This window comes from Crassostrea angulata, chromosome 3 (assembly GCF_025612915.1).
Source record: "Crassostrea angulata isolate pt1a10 chromosome 3, ASM2561291v2, whole genome shotgun sequence".
NCBI classification, from domain to species: Eukaryota; Metazoa; Mollusca; class Bivalvia; order Ostreida; family Ostreidae; genus Magallana; species Magallana angulata.
The window spans coordinates 9967557-9983923 of NC_069113.1; the positions used below are offsets into that span (position 1 = coordinate 9967557).

The following is a 16367-nucleotide window of genomic DNA, read 5'->3' on the forward strand; positions in this document are numbered from 1 at the left end:
TTGCTGAAAACGAAGTTATATCTACCAATCAAATCTGTTGACACAAACGTCGGTGTACGCATGCGCGGTACTGACATGAATAAAGAGAAGCAGCTGACGACGAAGACGTTTACTAATTGACTTGAAAATTAAATGCTGATGTGCATGAAATGCAGGCCAGTATGACAAGTACAGGTTGATCCTACAAACATGTTGGACCCAGATGATGGTGTCGTGGAGAGTAGTGGGGTCAACACAGAACCCCAACAGCTGCCGGATGTCGTTGGAGTTGTGCCCTCCTCTTTTGAAGATTCAGTTCAGGAAGTAAACAATCAAGTTTTGGGAGATGAATCGGAAGAGGGGGGTTGTTTACCGGACAATGATAACCCAGAGGCAGCCGCATCAAGTCAAAACAAAAGAAATGTTACTTTTCCTGCAGATTCGTTGGTCAAAGGTTATCTTGACCCCCCTGATCCATGGAGGAACGGTTAGTCACTGACCACACTAAAACGCATTTACCTTAATAGCAGACATATTCTTATTCCTAGCAATGTTTCGGTAAAAAAAATTATGTTTTATACCATGCAGCTAGATTTTTAAATTGACATTTGTAATCACACTCATTTGAAAGCAATATGAGCCCCTGATGATGGTACAATCTTTATTACAACCAAACCATTGCATGAATATTCAATTGATTCATTGTGAAAGGTTTCACCGAATAAACAAAGTCTGACATATAAATGCAATAAGTGGCTTATTCTACTTCTTTTTAGAAATTGCAATTCATTAAGTTTGTGTTAATGGATATACCGATGTGCATGCAATATTCTACCAGGATCCTCGTGACAATAATTAAATGTTACTAAATCACTAACACCAGGTTGTTAAACATTCTTGTGTATTTTTTCTGGAATTTTAATCATAGCAACATAATAAATATGCTTTTAATATAGATTCATCTATGGCCAGAATAAAATTACTGTTTATTTGTAACTGCCCCCTTGAAATACCCCCGAGATAAAATTTTGTTACCAAAAAACGAAGACTTTTTTAATATGGAGATTTTGATAGTTTATCAATTTTTGATATCTGAAACATCAAGTTTTTAAAAATTAAGAAAAAAATCCCTCCCTCACTCCCTCCCTCCTGAGTGTAGAAACCCCCAGGTGGCAATACAAAAATTTTTTTAAGGATGGCCTAATGATTGATATTGCCTTTCTGTTCATGTAAGTGTGAAAACGAACAATTTGAGTTTTTCCTCATTATCTCCAAGTTGTTATCAGTCCTAAGTGTTACATGCATCTGTAATTAGTGTACACAGTTTGCTTGCTCATTTATCAGTAGCTTTGTTCAGTATATATGGTGATAGGTAATTTCTTGCAAGGCTTTTTCTGAAAAGTGTTGGTTGTAAAATAACTGATTAAAATAATTTGGTATCTTTAAAAACAAAGTTTATAAAGCCATTTAAAAAAGATGTTTGTTTTCTCTCTAACCACTGATAAAATGGACAAGCTAGACTAAATATTGTTTCACATGATTACCGGTATATCTGAACATCATATTATTTTAATTACATTATTTTCATGAAATTTTGACATAGAAAATTAATTTCTAACATATATCATTGCTTACTTTATTTTATTTAACTTTTTGGGAGAGGGCTAGAACAATTTTAAAAGTTGGTTTTGGAGGATTTTTCCGAGTATTCAATTTATTTCAAGATAACAAATTACCCCAGCACGTATTTGTATTTAGAATATTTTTTAATATGAAACAGGGTTTTAAGATCTGTAACAAGACAAACTTACCCGTCATCATCAGGCAATTTCTGTGTACACTTATGGGATATTATTTCACCTAAAATTGTTAACAGGCTGTGTATCAGTACCAGTGTTTCCAAAACAGTTTATTTTCATTATAGTCTGATCAAGAAGATAACTTGATTCTTAAAAATAATTATACAACTGCAATTATTATAACACCAACACCCCCACACCCACACAAATTAAATGGGCCAAAGGGAATACATGTATTGGGAATTGTTATGTCCATTGTTCTATCTGTTAGATCTGCATGTAGACTTGATCCTGTCTAAACTATTTCTACAAATGCCATGTCCATATTATCTATTTGTCTGTCTGTCCATCTATTTTTGTATTCCATTACCATACATGATTGCATAGATTATTTAGATGGAAGTAAAACTCTTACAAAGTTTTACACCAGACAGCAACATTGTGGACAGAATTGTCTAATCATTGCATTTATCAAATGATTTATTGATTTATATAAAAGATTTTGGTCCTCAATAAAACAAAACATTTATTACGTTCGTTACTTACTTTTGACGAAAATTTGTTGGATTCTTAAAATTCATTGAAGGCTAGTCTTTCCTTTCATTCTATAAACTTAAAGAACCTGACAATTGCTTTAGACAGTGACTTTAACAAATTTAATAAAGTAATATACTATACACAAAGTATCTGCCCATCTATCCCACATATATATGTATTGTTCAATGTAAATATTTTGCCCATGATCCGAGGGTGTGGCATGACCCTGACCTGAGGCCATTGACCAAATCAAAGTCACAATCAAATGGAATTTACCATTAGGAGTCATTCTTGAACATTTTTTAAATTAGCTTTCATTTGGTTTTTAATATCTTCTTTTTTTCACAGTTGGTGAATGGACCACAAATGATCTCGTGAGGGAATATAAGAAAGGTTGTGAAAGTCATGGCATCAAACCTCTTAATAAAGTAGTGCAGCAACTTCAGGTTAGATTGTTAAATTAAACTGATTAATCAGGAAAAATATTGTGCATGTATTTATTCCTCTGTGACTGCTTAGAATGGATTGATATTTTTTTTTTACATAATTTGGGAACACAAATTTAGTATTACTGGTACATGTACTATTAAAAAGAGAGAGAGAAAAAATGAATTTGGGAACTACTTAGTCTCATACTTTAATAATATATTATAACAGTTTAAGTTTTGATTGTTTCAGGGTATAGAGTACACAAATGGAAGATTTGAAATACTGAGTTTACGCGGGGAACGTCTGGATATAAAGCAGTGTGAGAGTCTGGAATCAATTCTGAGGATGGTGCAGTTTCGTTGTTTAGATTTAGAAGCAACACATCTGGATGATGAGGTTAGTTTAAAAAAAAAAAGCATTAGGGAGCTTAGTTTGAAAGAAGGTTTATCCTTTTTTCTAACCCTGGATTACATGTGTCAATACAATGTATAAGAGTCTGTGAATTTGTTTATCAAATGAATGAGTTTTTTAGACTTGTTTTGAGTACTGTCATGATTGGATTCTCGTTGTAGCTCTGTTAAATGGTTATACCCATTTGGTTTTATTTGAGGAAATGAAATATTTACAAGTGAAGAGAAAAGTACATGTTATGGTCAGCATCTTTAAAAATTAATTTGATACCATCTTTTCTTTGTTGTTGTCTTTTACCAGTCTGCAGTGGCATTATTTGACATGGTGGAGTATTATGAGAGTGCCTGTAAAGTCAACATTGCATTCAATAAAAATATTTCAGGCAGGGGATGGCAGGGCTGTGCTCGAATGATTAGAAAGGTTTGTTATAAAAAATACATATAGAACTCTTGAGTGTTTAACTTAAAGTGCATTAAAAACAAAATGTGATTTGAATTAATTTTATACATGTATCATTGAATAAAGCAGAGGAGGATTTTTTTTCTTTGCTAGACAAGATTATACATGTATAACAATAAGATTCTCGTGTATGGAGTTGAATTATAATCTTTGTATACAAAATAAGTACAAATTCCAAATGCATAATTTTGTACTGTGTTTGGAACTTCTATTACAGACACCATGTTTGACGTTTCTTGATGCTAGAAACTGTGATTTGAATGAGAGGGTTATTCCAATCATTGGCCGCTCCCTCAGAATGGGCTGCTTTCTCACAACCATTCATTTAGAAAACACCTTGATTTCTGGGCGAGCTATGGTTATTTTAGGTAAGTTTTCTATGAAAACATGCCCATAAGATTTGATTATTTAAAAATGAAATTCGACTTTTATTCAGGTTTTGGTACTTTGAATGACCGTGCTGAAGAAACTGTACACTGAAATTGAAGATGGATTCTTTCGTTATTGTGATTTTAGTGATAATTTTGGAATATAATTGAGATGCTATGTACCTATACATTTTCAATGGTGTATTTTGATAATTCATTGATCCTGGTTTTGCTTTCCAGTGGCAGCGCTAAAAATGAATGAGGTTTTAACAGAGCTTTTTCTTGCTGACAACAAACTAATGCCTACTGATGGCATACAACTAGGAAACCTCCTCAAGTACAACCACAAACTGCAGCTACTGGATGTCCGAAACAATAATCTACAGGTAAGGTAAAGAACAGTTAAAACTAGACATCCTAAGCAATAACCTACAGGTAAGGTCAAGGACAGTTAAAACTAGACATCCCAAACAATAACCTACAGGTAAGGTCAAGGACAGTTTAAACTGGATGTCCCAAACAGTAACCTACAGGTAAGGTCAAGGACAGTTTAAGCTGGATGTCCCAAACAATAACCTACCGATGTCTAAAACAATAACCTCTAGGAAAAGCCAAGGACACTTAAAATTGGATGTCTAAAACTATAACCTACAGGTAAGGTCAAGGACAGTTTAAACTTGAAAGTAGAAGGGATCATTTATTGTACATGTATGGTTAATTCTTTAAGGGGGATGAACATGAATATGTTTATGTTTGCATTAGCTAATATGCTAATGTTTTACATATTATTATGTATGAGCACTTGTCTTGAGAACTGTTTATAATCAAAATATGAAATTCTCAATAATAGCTTGTAATGATAAATGTAAAAAAAGAAACGAAATGCTGATGTTACCTGTACATGCTATCTAAATTTATTTCATTTTTGCAGGATATTGGTGTGAGCCACATTTGTGACGGAATTTATGAGCAGACACTTGATACAGGGCTGCTGACCTTGGTTCTATGGAACAACCAGCTGACCTATCAATCTATGTCTGCAGTATCAAAAGCTCTGGTAATTCCCTCCTCTATCCATATACATCAACCCTCAAAACTCACCTTTGTGTAATTGTGTTTATACAATAACAAGAACATAAGATCAAATATCCATGCTAGATTTTTATTGTACATTACAGAGCAGCACTCACAATCTAGAAACTTTAAACCTCGGACACAACAACATAACCAATGAGGGCATTCATCTATTGAAGGAAGGTCTGCTGGTCAGTAAGTCCCTGCTGAGACTGGGTCTCCAGGGCACCAAGATCAGCTGTGAAGGTAGGTCAGGGACACAGAGCCGTGATCACTTTTCCATACATTAACTTCAATTGGAAAACATGATATATGGATTTTATTATGCCGTTGTTTTTGCATTTGGGTTAATTTGCATTGACGTTACGCCCATTAATAAAGTTATTATTACATTCCTTGTACAGGTGCTGTTGCCCTCGCAGAAGCCGTGGCTGACAGTCCGCGCCTCCTGCGATTAGATCTCAGGGAGAACGAGGTCAAGACAGCGGGACTTATGGCGTTATCTTTGGCCCTCAAAGTCAATCAGACGGTCACTCGGGTCGACCTAGACCGGGAAACAAAGAAAGAGTCGGTGAGTGGGCTGGGCTTGTAACCCTGTACACAACCAGTGTGATTCTATACTGATAATTGACGATCAATGTCTTTGTTAAGTTAATGATTTAATTTTTATTACCTTTTTATACATGTACCTACAGCTGGTAAGTGACAGTTCTTGTTTTGATGTTTGCTTTGATAACATGTTTATAATTCTTTTGCCATCATTTTGAAAACAACAGAAAATGAGAAAGGTATGAGAAAAGCCTGCATGGAAATGATAAGACAATTTTTGTGTACCAGGACATGTACAGTGTCAAATTTTACATAATTCTAAAAACTTAACATTTTACTGTCACATATTGAAGTTCTACATTTCTAAATCAAAATTTTTCCTTCTTCCACTTCTCTGATTCATTGTAGAGCAATGTCATTTCTTCTGTGCCTCAAAGCTTGTATTGTTCTCTAAAGTCTAATTTTGCCATCTGTCATCTTAAACAAATTTGAGGGGAAAAAAATATCTTTTTGACAATGCTTTTATATTCCCCAACAAATCTAATGAACCTGCAGCATTGGCATTTCTTTCTAGTAAAAATAGTTCTTTTTAAAATTAACTTGAAAAAAATTAAGATAGAATGTTTATCTAAACTTGGGAAGGAAAAGTTCATGATGACAAAAGTCAGTGGTTAGAAATGCAATTTTTTCCAAACCCTTTTAGAATTCAGTTTGTACAGTAAATAAGTACATACTGAAACCTGTCTGAGCATCCATGCAGACAAACCAAGTTTTAACACTCTGCACTTGTTAACTTTTGTCTGTCCCTTGCCCCCAAATTTCTTTCCATTGTGTTTTAAAGTCACACATTTGAAACAAATTACCAGTTGAAGAAAAACTGTTAAATTAAATAATGATGTTCAGTTCTTGTTACCCTTGACATGGTTTGTTTTATCTCTGTTATGTTACTTAACTCAATCCTTCCCATACTATCACACATGCCTTAATTTACACGGGTACACACATGTATATATACATAGATTTCCCATATCAATTGTCAAGAGCACAAGAGCATTCTCTGCCCAGTATAATTCTTACCCTGATCAATTATCATTTTTTTTATAAAGTGAATGTATTTCTTATAAATCTGCACTATATTTTTGAGGGAATCAAATTTGACTTCCATTGCATTAGTTTCAGGGAAATTTAGTGTATTCAGTCTAAATGCAGTGCTAAATTACTTGGTAATTAAAAAAATGGTAAAATTGCACTGAAAGAAGTGCCAAGTATTTTGAAAAATCAATATATTGAAACTTTATCGCTGGTAACATTAAATTAACTTCATGTCCAAAAAAACCATAAGATTTATTACTCATTTCCATATTATTCTTGTACAGTTACATGTATTAAACTAGCTAGAACAATTAGATTATATGAACATCAAAGACTGCTTTGTGTAGAATTTTACACACCTGAGACCCATAGCATGAATTCTTTAACTAAAACCAATATTACTACTTGATCATGATCGTACAGATGCAGTATGTGTACTTTTGTTTCAAGCTTGATTATTCTGATCTCAATATAAAATACATATAGCTGATGAATGTTCATTTTCTTGTACCTCATTATTAAAGTGAACAATTATACATCTACTCGTATAAAGCTTTAAAAAATATGTATGATGAAATCATACTGACTGAATTGATAAGTTTACATAGACTTATCTACTCGTATAAAGCTTTAAAAAATATGTATGATGAAATCATACTGACTGAATTGATAAGTTAACATACACTTATTTTCATCATTGTAGGGAGTGAAAGATTACATGGAACAGCAGAAACGTCTTCAACAGGACATAAACTCCTTTACAGAGAGAAACCGAGACATGCAACGTAAGAGAGAGGCTGAATTAAGAGAGAGTAAGAAACAGAAAAAGACTCCTAATGAAGATTTGGAAATAGTAGGGACTGGGGAGAATGCTCCAATCTCACTGTTACCGCCTGATTCTACAGTCAGGAGACCTTCCCTGTTAGTGATAGAAACAGCAGCTGAATCAATGCTGGACTCCCCTGTAGCTAGTGAAGTGTTCAGAGCTCCCGTTGTGGCCCCCATTTTGACAAGTACTCCTCCTGGGGAACTTCTCCTAAGTCCCCAGTACACAACGGCTGTAAAAGCCAAAAAGATATTCACTGTTTCGAAAGTTGACATTCAGTCCCTGCTGTCACCCACCGGGCCAATGGTCTCGACCATCCCCGTCCTGTCTCCTTCCTCTCTCCTCACTACCAGCACTGCTCTCTCTCAGGGGGACACCATTCCCACTCAGATTACTCCAGCAACTCTACAAACTATTCTGGCCAATCCAATACTCTGTGCACCTTTAGGAAGTGTGCCAGCACCACCAGAATCTTCAATTAGTGACTTACAAATAAAACCAGAGACGACCATCACTGAATTTGTCAAGGATATTTTGATTGATATAGCTGAAAATGCAACCGCTGTGTGTGATCAGTGCCAACATAGCAATGGTGAGGAGGAGACCTCAAAAACAGAGGATTTCTCAAATACAGACACCAGCAAAGGGGAAACGAAGACTTCTTGTACAGATGCTCCCTTAAATACAGACACAAGCAATGCATGTAACAATGAAAACATTGGTACGGAAAACTCTATTCTTTCTACCCCTAATCTTTTGAAAGAATCAGGTCATAACAATTCTGAAAATGAGCAATGGACTCAAATTGAATCTTCAGAAATACCTTCTTCAGTCATGAATGGTCATGCAGTGTTAAGTAAAACAACAGAGAATCCAAATTTCCAGTCTTCTCTCACAATGAATGGACTAACAGAGGAGTTAGCAAGTGTCCTGGAGAGTATTGAAAACAAGGCCGATCCAGGTGAGAACGTCTACAGTGTTTGTCATGTAAATTGACAGGTGGAATTTAATTTGATTGAATTAAAATGTGCTCTAATTCATGTCTAGTTTTTTTTTCTTCAAAAAAGTTGTATGCTGGCTGGGGAGATGGAGCCATTACTTAGTGCTGTCATCTCTTTAACCATGCCTACACTTTGCTACTGTTATGCCTTTTGAGTTAATAGATACATGTACCATACTGACATCATGTTTGATCGAATGTTTGGTTATTAATTATTATTCAAACAGTAAAGGAATGTACTTTTGTGTATACATCTTGTTTATATGTGTGTTGGTTTTTTTCTTTCGTTTAATATGTAAATTTCATTATGGCAGATGCTGCTTCTCCTCCAGATGAATTTGAGCGAGAACTTGATGCCATGTTAGCAGAGGTCCAGTGTGGTAACAACATTCCTTTTTCTACAAGTGTGTACTTTTTTTTTGTAGTTGCAAATAAAAGTGCATGACTTTTTAAAACTCATTGACAAAAAAATGTTTGTCTTTTTATATTCACTCCTTAAATTAGAGCTATTTAGGAACATGTAAGTTCAGCTAAGAATTAATAAGTTTTTGTTTTATCGTTTCAGGTGCTCAAAATCCCCCGACTGTTCAGGAAGTAACTGTAGATCCCTCTTAACAAGAACACAATAGTTAGCTCCAGCACAGCAGGACTACATGAACTAGTGCTTTCATCTTTCTGTCTTTCACTGAAATAAATAAAATTAGTATATATAGATTGCTTAACCGAACCCAAGTGTGTCAATCATGAAATGATAGTAATAATAGATTGTACAGGAGAGGTCAGGCTTGTTGATATGGGTATGGTACATTTATCATCTGTCCTGGTCGACAAGTTTTCATTGCTATCTGTTATTTTTATTCAAGAGTTTGTTTGTCTGGACTTTTTGTCAAAGTTAGCATCAAATGCTGTGCAGTGTATTACAAAATCATTTTTTTCTCTTTTATTTATTTCCATTGGTTTGAGCTGCAAAGGATATGAAATGTATTTTTGTCCTTCTTTTATTATTTTTTTATTTAGATTTTGTTGTACAAAAGTTTTAATTCTAACAAAGGAATTTACTGTATGTGTATGAAGTCCATTCTGTAGCTTTAGACATGAAAAAGCCACTGTCACTAAAACTGTTTAATATTTAACCTTGTTTTGGTTGCTTTAGTAATGTTTTAAGTGCATATTATAATGGTGTTTGCATGAGTGCAACTTAATTTTCAGTTTAAATTGTTATCATATTTATTGGTACGAATAAAAATTTGTGGGGTGTGACTAGTCACTCAAAAGGCCGTTAGAATAAATGTTGCAAGTATATCTACCAAATTGCAATAATTTAGGGTATGTTATAGTTGTATTGTTAATGGTGTACAAAAAAGTCTGCAATATCATTACATGTATTTATCTCCTTTTTTCCTGCATTTTCAAGTATACATGTTATCTGAGATATACTTTACATGTACATGTGTAATTAATTTGTGTTCTCTACATGTGTATCATATGTAAAACATGATGTTCTCTATATACATGTATATCTATTTAATATATGCTCTCTATCGATGTGATAGTTGTCTCTGGGATATGTATAGAGCAGTTCTCTAAAACATGGAAAGCATTCCATATCAGCTTGAGGAGAAAAATTCTATCAATATATTTTTCATCAAGCAATTCCTCTGTGTAATTTTGTTGCCATATGTTTACTTATGGTAGGTCATTTATTTCTTTTTTACCCTTATACATACCATTTTTGAAAGCATTGAAACAGTCAGGCTATTTTTTTTTTAAATGGGAAAATATTAAAATTGTAAGGGAACCTCGCTGTGGCATTGATGAACATACATGTACATGTAGTTTGTATTTGATTTACTTTGTTTTTTAACACTGCATTGATTCAAAATCTTATCATTATGCACTTCCCCATCTACCTCATGCAGAAGGTTGTGCATATAACATGACTAGGTTTGATGCTTATAATGTTCGTGTTTTGATCCTTGCCAAAAAAAAATCCTTTATTAAGTACAAATATACTATAATTATTGCTGGAACATACTATGTAGACCATATACCTGGTACAGAATGTGAACTAAATTTAATAAAAATACCCAAAAAAAAGAAAGAATAAAAAAAAATATAGTGGTCAACATTGAGAAAGAAATACATCATATCCCCTGGCATTGCCCATTTCACTGTCACACCTTACATGCTTTGCAATACACTGAAAACAGACAGTTGTACAGCTTTGTTTTTATTTCATAAATCACCTGAATTTGTTGCCAAGTTTTAGGGTATTTTAAGGTATGTTGAGATGTGGAGGCGATTGATATCTAATGCTACTAGACTTGGGGGAAAAGAAAATAAGATGTGCTCCTTTTTTGTATTTTCAAATGTATTATTCATTTTTTAGTCCAAAATTGAACGTGCATCCTTTTTCCTCCCCAAGGGAAAATATATATGTTAAAAATGAAATAAAAGAGTTACAGATTGTGTTATTGTGAATATATTTATCATATGAAAATTAATAATGGTCATTACCTAATGGTAATTTATTTAGAAGCTTAATTAAATTCTTATTCTTTATCAGTTTCTTTAATATTAAAATGGTTTTTAAAATCAAAAGCTGGCTGCAGATTAATTGGCAAAAAGATGTCAACAGATAACAAAATATTGTATGAGGATTGATGGATCTAGAATTTCAGTGGTGTTTTTGCCTGTTTTAAAGATTATAATCGCAAGCTTCCCCTTGATGGAACTGATAATTGTTGTCAATGGATTTGTTATTCAAGCAATTTCAAATATGTAAGTACAAGAATAAATGCAGATCCGTCAGTTGCATACCAGTATTTCTTATCATAGTTTCCAGGCATTCCAGAGAAAAAAGACAAACTATGAAAGACTGGTTGACTTTATTGTTTACATGAAAAAGGTATGTTGCATTGATGGAGGTATCACATGTACTTTCTTAAACTCTACTTTAGCAACAATTACTAAGTACATTGCTATAATTTTAAAAAAAAAAATATGCAAGAATAGTCTGATACCAGGAGTACTCAGTGACCCGAGTCTGGACCAATAATTAGATCATGCAAGGGTTGCAAATGTAATAGGATGGGAGAAATACATATACTATTAATATAGTTACTGCAATGACTAGACCGGGGATCAAACCCGGGCCTCATAAATCTCTTGTTGGGTGCGCTATCAACAAAGGTTGGGTAAAGAACGTGGGATATTATATTGATCTTCAATATAAAAAATCATTAATACCTAGCTTGGAATAATTATAAAATTTGAGAAATACTGAGACATTGGAATTTGAGCTAAATAACACAGGAAAACATTTTTATATGATAGCGATTCAAATATGTTGAAATAATGAATCGAAGAAATATTGACTTGTAAAATACAAGCTCAGAAATTTGATAAAAGCTCAAAACAATGAAAACTTTCACTCAGGTTAGGGATGTGGCCCGTGACCCTCTTTTTATTTTTGAAATCGATTTTTACTAGTGTAACAAATCTGAGATTAACACACCCGAGTTATATACAATATTTATTTTTAGTTGAAAACCTATTCCGGATTTTCTTAGCATTCTCCCATTTAGATACATCTGTGCATTTCCTGTTTGAATTCTAATGTCTCGACTTTATGACAATATTTCTTTTTTAAACATAGTATAATGCCGCTTTTAGAAGGATTAAGTTATAGTAGTGATAAAAATGTCATCGTATTTGAAATTGGAGCTGCATATACAAGGTACTGTATGCTTCAGTAAACTCTAAACAGCATCATATATCGGACATCAGCATTTTGAAGATCAATAGCCTCGCCCTGCATAGATTGATTGTTCAATATTAAACTGAAATTGCCGTGCCCGATTTGCTGCGATGGCTTGTCCCAAGACAGTTAGATTATTCTTAATACGCTCTGTATGAACAAGATTCGACATTCATGATACCACAGTAAAGTGTAATAGAATAGCTCCAGTAATGTATCCCTCTCTGGTTTTTTTTATATCTGATGTTTACTGGAGAGGAAAAAAATCGGGAGAGGGCTACATTATTGCTATTTGTTAACACTGACTGGTAATCATGTAAAGATGATCTGACACTTAACCAAACTCCTATTTATTATTTCATACCTGTTCTTTTGTATTATGATGTCATAATTGTTCTTACTTATTTTGTTTTTGTAGATGTGGACTAGCAGGAGAAGCAGGTCCCCGTTGCATTGTTCCAAGTCAAGTAAAGAATAAAGTTACTGGAAAGGTAATATTTGATACTAATGGTGCTTTGCATCCATGTTAACTTTATCTAACACAGGCAATTGCCATAAATTTTTAGTGTCAATATAGTATAGATATGTTTGAAAGTAGTTAGTAGTATAAGACAGTGCCATGTGCCTAAAGATGAGTTGTATAAACATAGAATTATTTTCATTTGAATTACAGCTTGATTTATAAGAACAAGCCTTCTTCACAGCATTTGTGGAAAATTGATATACTTTATCTTAAACAGATATTGCTATCCCATGAAACACTTGTACCTCAAATTGTGATATCACTGCACTCTTTTTTCAGGTTGAAAAATTATGGGATTTTGAGACAGTTGATCAACTGTATGAAAACTTGAAGGACTTTTTATTTAATTTATACTTCAGGTAAAAAGAAATGAAACAAATAAATGCATGTTAATTTATGATTTTAATAGTGTTCTGTTCTTGGTCATAATTTAATGCATAAAGAAAATAATGATTGACATATCTTTATTTAATGACTTTCTTCTTCTTTACTACTACCAGACACTTGCTTGTGAATGCAAAAGACAGACGAGTTGTAATTTGTGAATCAATATTGTGCCCTTCAGCATTCAGAGATACCCTTGCCAAAGTCTTATTTAAGCACTTTGAGGTAAAAAAAACAAAAAAAAAGAAAGAAAAGAAATATATCTCATGTAAATTGATGACTGATAAAAGTTATTAACCATTCAAATTTTGATGAATGTTCATAAAATTTTAATCACTCTTATAAAATTCTGACATCAAGTCTTTACCGTTTACTTCAGGCCTCTTCTGTCCTGTTTGCTGTCGGACAAGTAAACTGTTTGTTGGGGCTGGGAACCCACACCGGACTGGTGGTCGATGTCGGTTATAACGAGACCGTTGTTCTTCCTGTAAGTATCAGTTTATAGTACCTGTTAATTTTTCTAAAATAGTTCCAGAATGTTAAAATACATTTTTATATTGTAGCAACTTAACCTTCATTTTTGGTCTTTCAGGTATATGAAGGAATTCCTGTATTAAAAGCTCTACAGTGTGTGCCACTGGGAGGAAAGTCCATTCATAAGTGGGTTTTCTAAGTGATTCATAAGTTACTTTTTATCATGGAAAAAACTTCATTTGATTTATAAGAATATTTGCAAATGAGTATCCAAATGGAATTTTTTGAAGAAAAAGCACCTTGCATAAATCAAAGAATAGACATGTGTATCAAGGAAACTGAATGATGTATACATGTACTGCTAACTATGTGTATTGCATTGTACAGGAGAATTGAATCTCAGCTAAAAGAGACAGGAAAAATTACAACAGGAAGCAAGGAGGAAGAACCATTGTCCACAGTGCCAGGTACATGTATAATACATGTATATCAATCATTGAATTTTGCTTCTATTTTTCAATTCATATACATGTATTTAATTCAAACATATGATTTTAACGGAAACGGAAAATATTCTTGCTAAGATTGAATGCGAACCAATGATCTTCATGTACCTTGCAGTTGTTGCTAAAAGATGCTGGTTTATAATTACCAAGCAGTGACAGGACATGCAAAGAACATGTTGTACATGTACACATAGACTTGTAGTTATAAATGTAACAGTAGTACCGTTATGTGTGTGCTCTAATCTGACACAGATTTGGTTGTTCTAAATATAAAGGTGTTTTTTTTGTTCTGTATCTTCATTTTTTGTTTTCTTTTAGATTGTTTAAATGAAGAAATATTAGAGGATATTAAAGGTAGGTACATGTACAAAGCATTAGTCTGAATCAATAAATATGTTAATTATATTTTCTTTTTAACGCCTGTCAGGATCATGTACATTTATATCCAAATAAACCTACTGTATTAGAAAGCTGTTAATTTCAGTGAGATGTTGCTTTGTAACAAAATTACAACGTGCCAGTCAAATACACAAAGTCACGCTACATGGAGAGGACCAGTCAGAGGTCAGAAATGTAACATCATCATATACTAGTATATCCCATAAACCATTTTGAATCACTTATTTCTCATGAATCGTTTTGAATTCTTTTAATCTTTCTATTAAGAAATACATGCATTTTCACACAGTGGTGTGGAAGCAAAAAAAAAAGGGGGGGGGGATTCCCAGGTCCAATGCCTATGTCATATATTATGTATTAATCTTTATTTTATTGGGTTAGCTCCCTTCACCACCTCCTGGTGTTAAGTACCCTCTGGATGGGAATCGTCTGTTGCTGGTAAATGGAGATGTCAGGTCAGTTCAGTTCACTGCTACATGTAACTAATGTTCAAATATTAACCTGTCTCTACTCTAAAGCAATTCCTTTTCCTGGGCAAACTCAAGTACTATTTGTAAAACCGTGACACACTTAAAAAGATTCATGGTTTTAAGAATTTTAATGTGGATAAAAATGAGAATTATTATTGTCATTTCAGAGAGCACAGTTGTGAGGTTTTATTTGAACAAGACAATGAGCAACAGTCTATATCTACCATAATTCTGGATGCCATTATCAATGTAAGAATTCATATACATGTTAATATAAATAATACCATTTTCATGTACAAACAGCCCTAGAACATGTTTATGTATATAAGCATAGTAAAAGAATGAAAACTAAAAATTAATTCCTCACCTCAGTCATTTAGTGAGTGTATTTGTAATATCTGATTTTAGGCCCCCATTGATATGAGACGTGATTTAGCAGAGAATATAGTGATTATTGGAGGTACCTCCATGCTGCCCGGCTTCCATCACAGGCTGTGTGTAGAGTTGTACCATCTCCTTAAAAACAACAAGTATCAGAATGAGCTATCCATCAAACTATTCAAGTTCCACAAACTTCTGACCAAAGAGAACTGTGCTTGCTGGCTTGGAGGTAATCATCAGCTTCAGTATATTTATATGCAATTATACAGTCTTTCATTTTGTTATTTTAAGCTCTTTATTATTGTCTAATCTGATTGAAATTTATTATAGATCTTGTATGCTAACATAAAGACTATGTTTACAGATACATGTAATACAAGTTCATTTGGCTTTTTAAATCTTGTATGAGACTGCCCATCATGAGAAAATTCATAATTGCCTACAATTGTAAACCATTGTTTAATTTCATTGCAAACAAAGTTAGGAGGAATGTTTTTCAATAATTTGTGTTAATAAAGAAAGTTTTGCTGTTTATTTGATGATAAGAAGTTTATGTGGTTTTAAAATCTGGCTCCTGTTTCAGGAGCTATGTTGGGAGCCCTGGAAACCCTGCCCAGCAAGTCTATCTCCCGGGACACCTACCTACAGACCGGGAAACTTCCTGACTGGTGCTGTCTGTCCGAGGAAACAGAGGAGCAAGAGAAGGCCACAGCAAGGAGCTAGTGAGGGTATGAGGACCTTGTGAGAATATTATTGAGGACACGAGGAGATAGTGAGGACATAAAGTACTAAACACAACCAGACGAATCCAGCTGCCAAGGAAGTTTATCATTTTCATTTGATGGGTTGTGGGTTTAAAGAAGATATAACAAAATTATGTGCAATAAATATTAATTTAAATTGTATCTACTTATATATGTATCAGTAATTAAAGAAGCAGAAATATT

General features: G+C 33.6%; 1 protein-coding gene across 1 annotated transcript; it reads left to right on the forward strand.

Moving 5' to 3' along the window:
• The first annotated feature begins 41 nt into the window (after positions 1–41).
• Positions 42–16367, forward strand: LOC128175475 (uncharacterized). Its single transcript, XM_052841105.1, has 24 exons — positions 42–466; positions 2664–2761; positions 2994–3140; positions 3456–3575; positions 3832–3982; positions 4223–4368; positions 4914–5039; positions 5161–5302; positions 5461–5627; positions 7401–8484; positions 8838–8927; positions 11660–11720; positions 12702–12774; positions 13086–13165; positions 13307–13415; positions 13570–13677; positions 13783–13850; positions 14052–14131; positions 14489–14524; positions 14655–14734; positions 14951–15024; positions 15207–15288; positions 15448–15649; positions 16004–16367. The coding sequence occupies exons 1-24, from the start codon at positions 190–192 to the stop codon at positions 16141–16143; spliced, it is 3741 nt and encodes a 1246-aa protein (XP_052697065.1). The 5' UTR covers positions 42–189; the 3' UTR covers positions 16144–16367.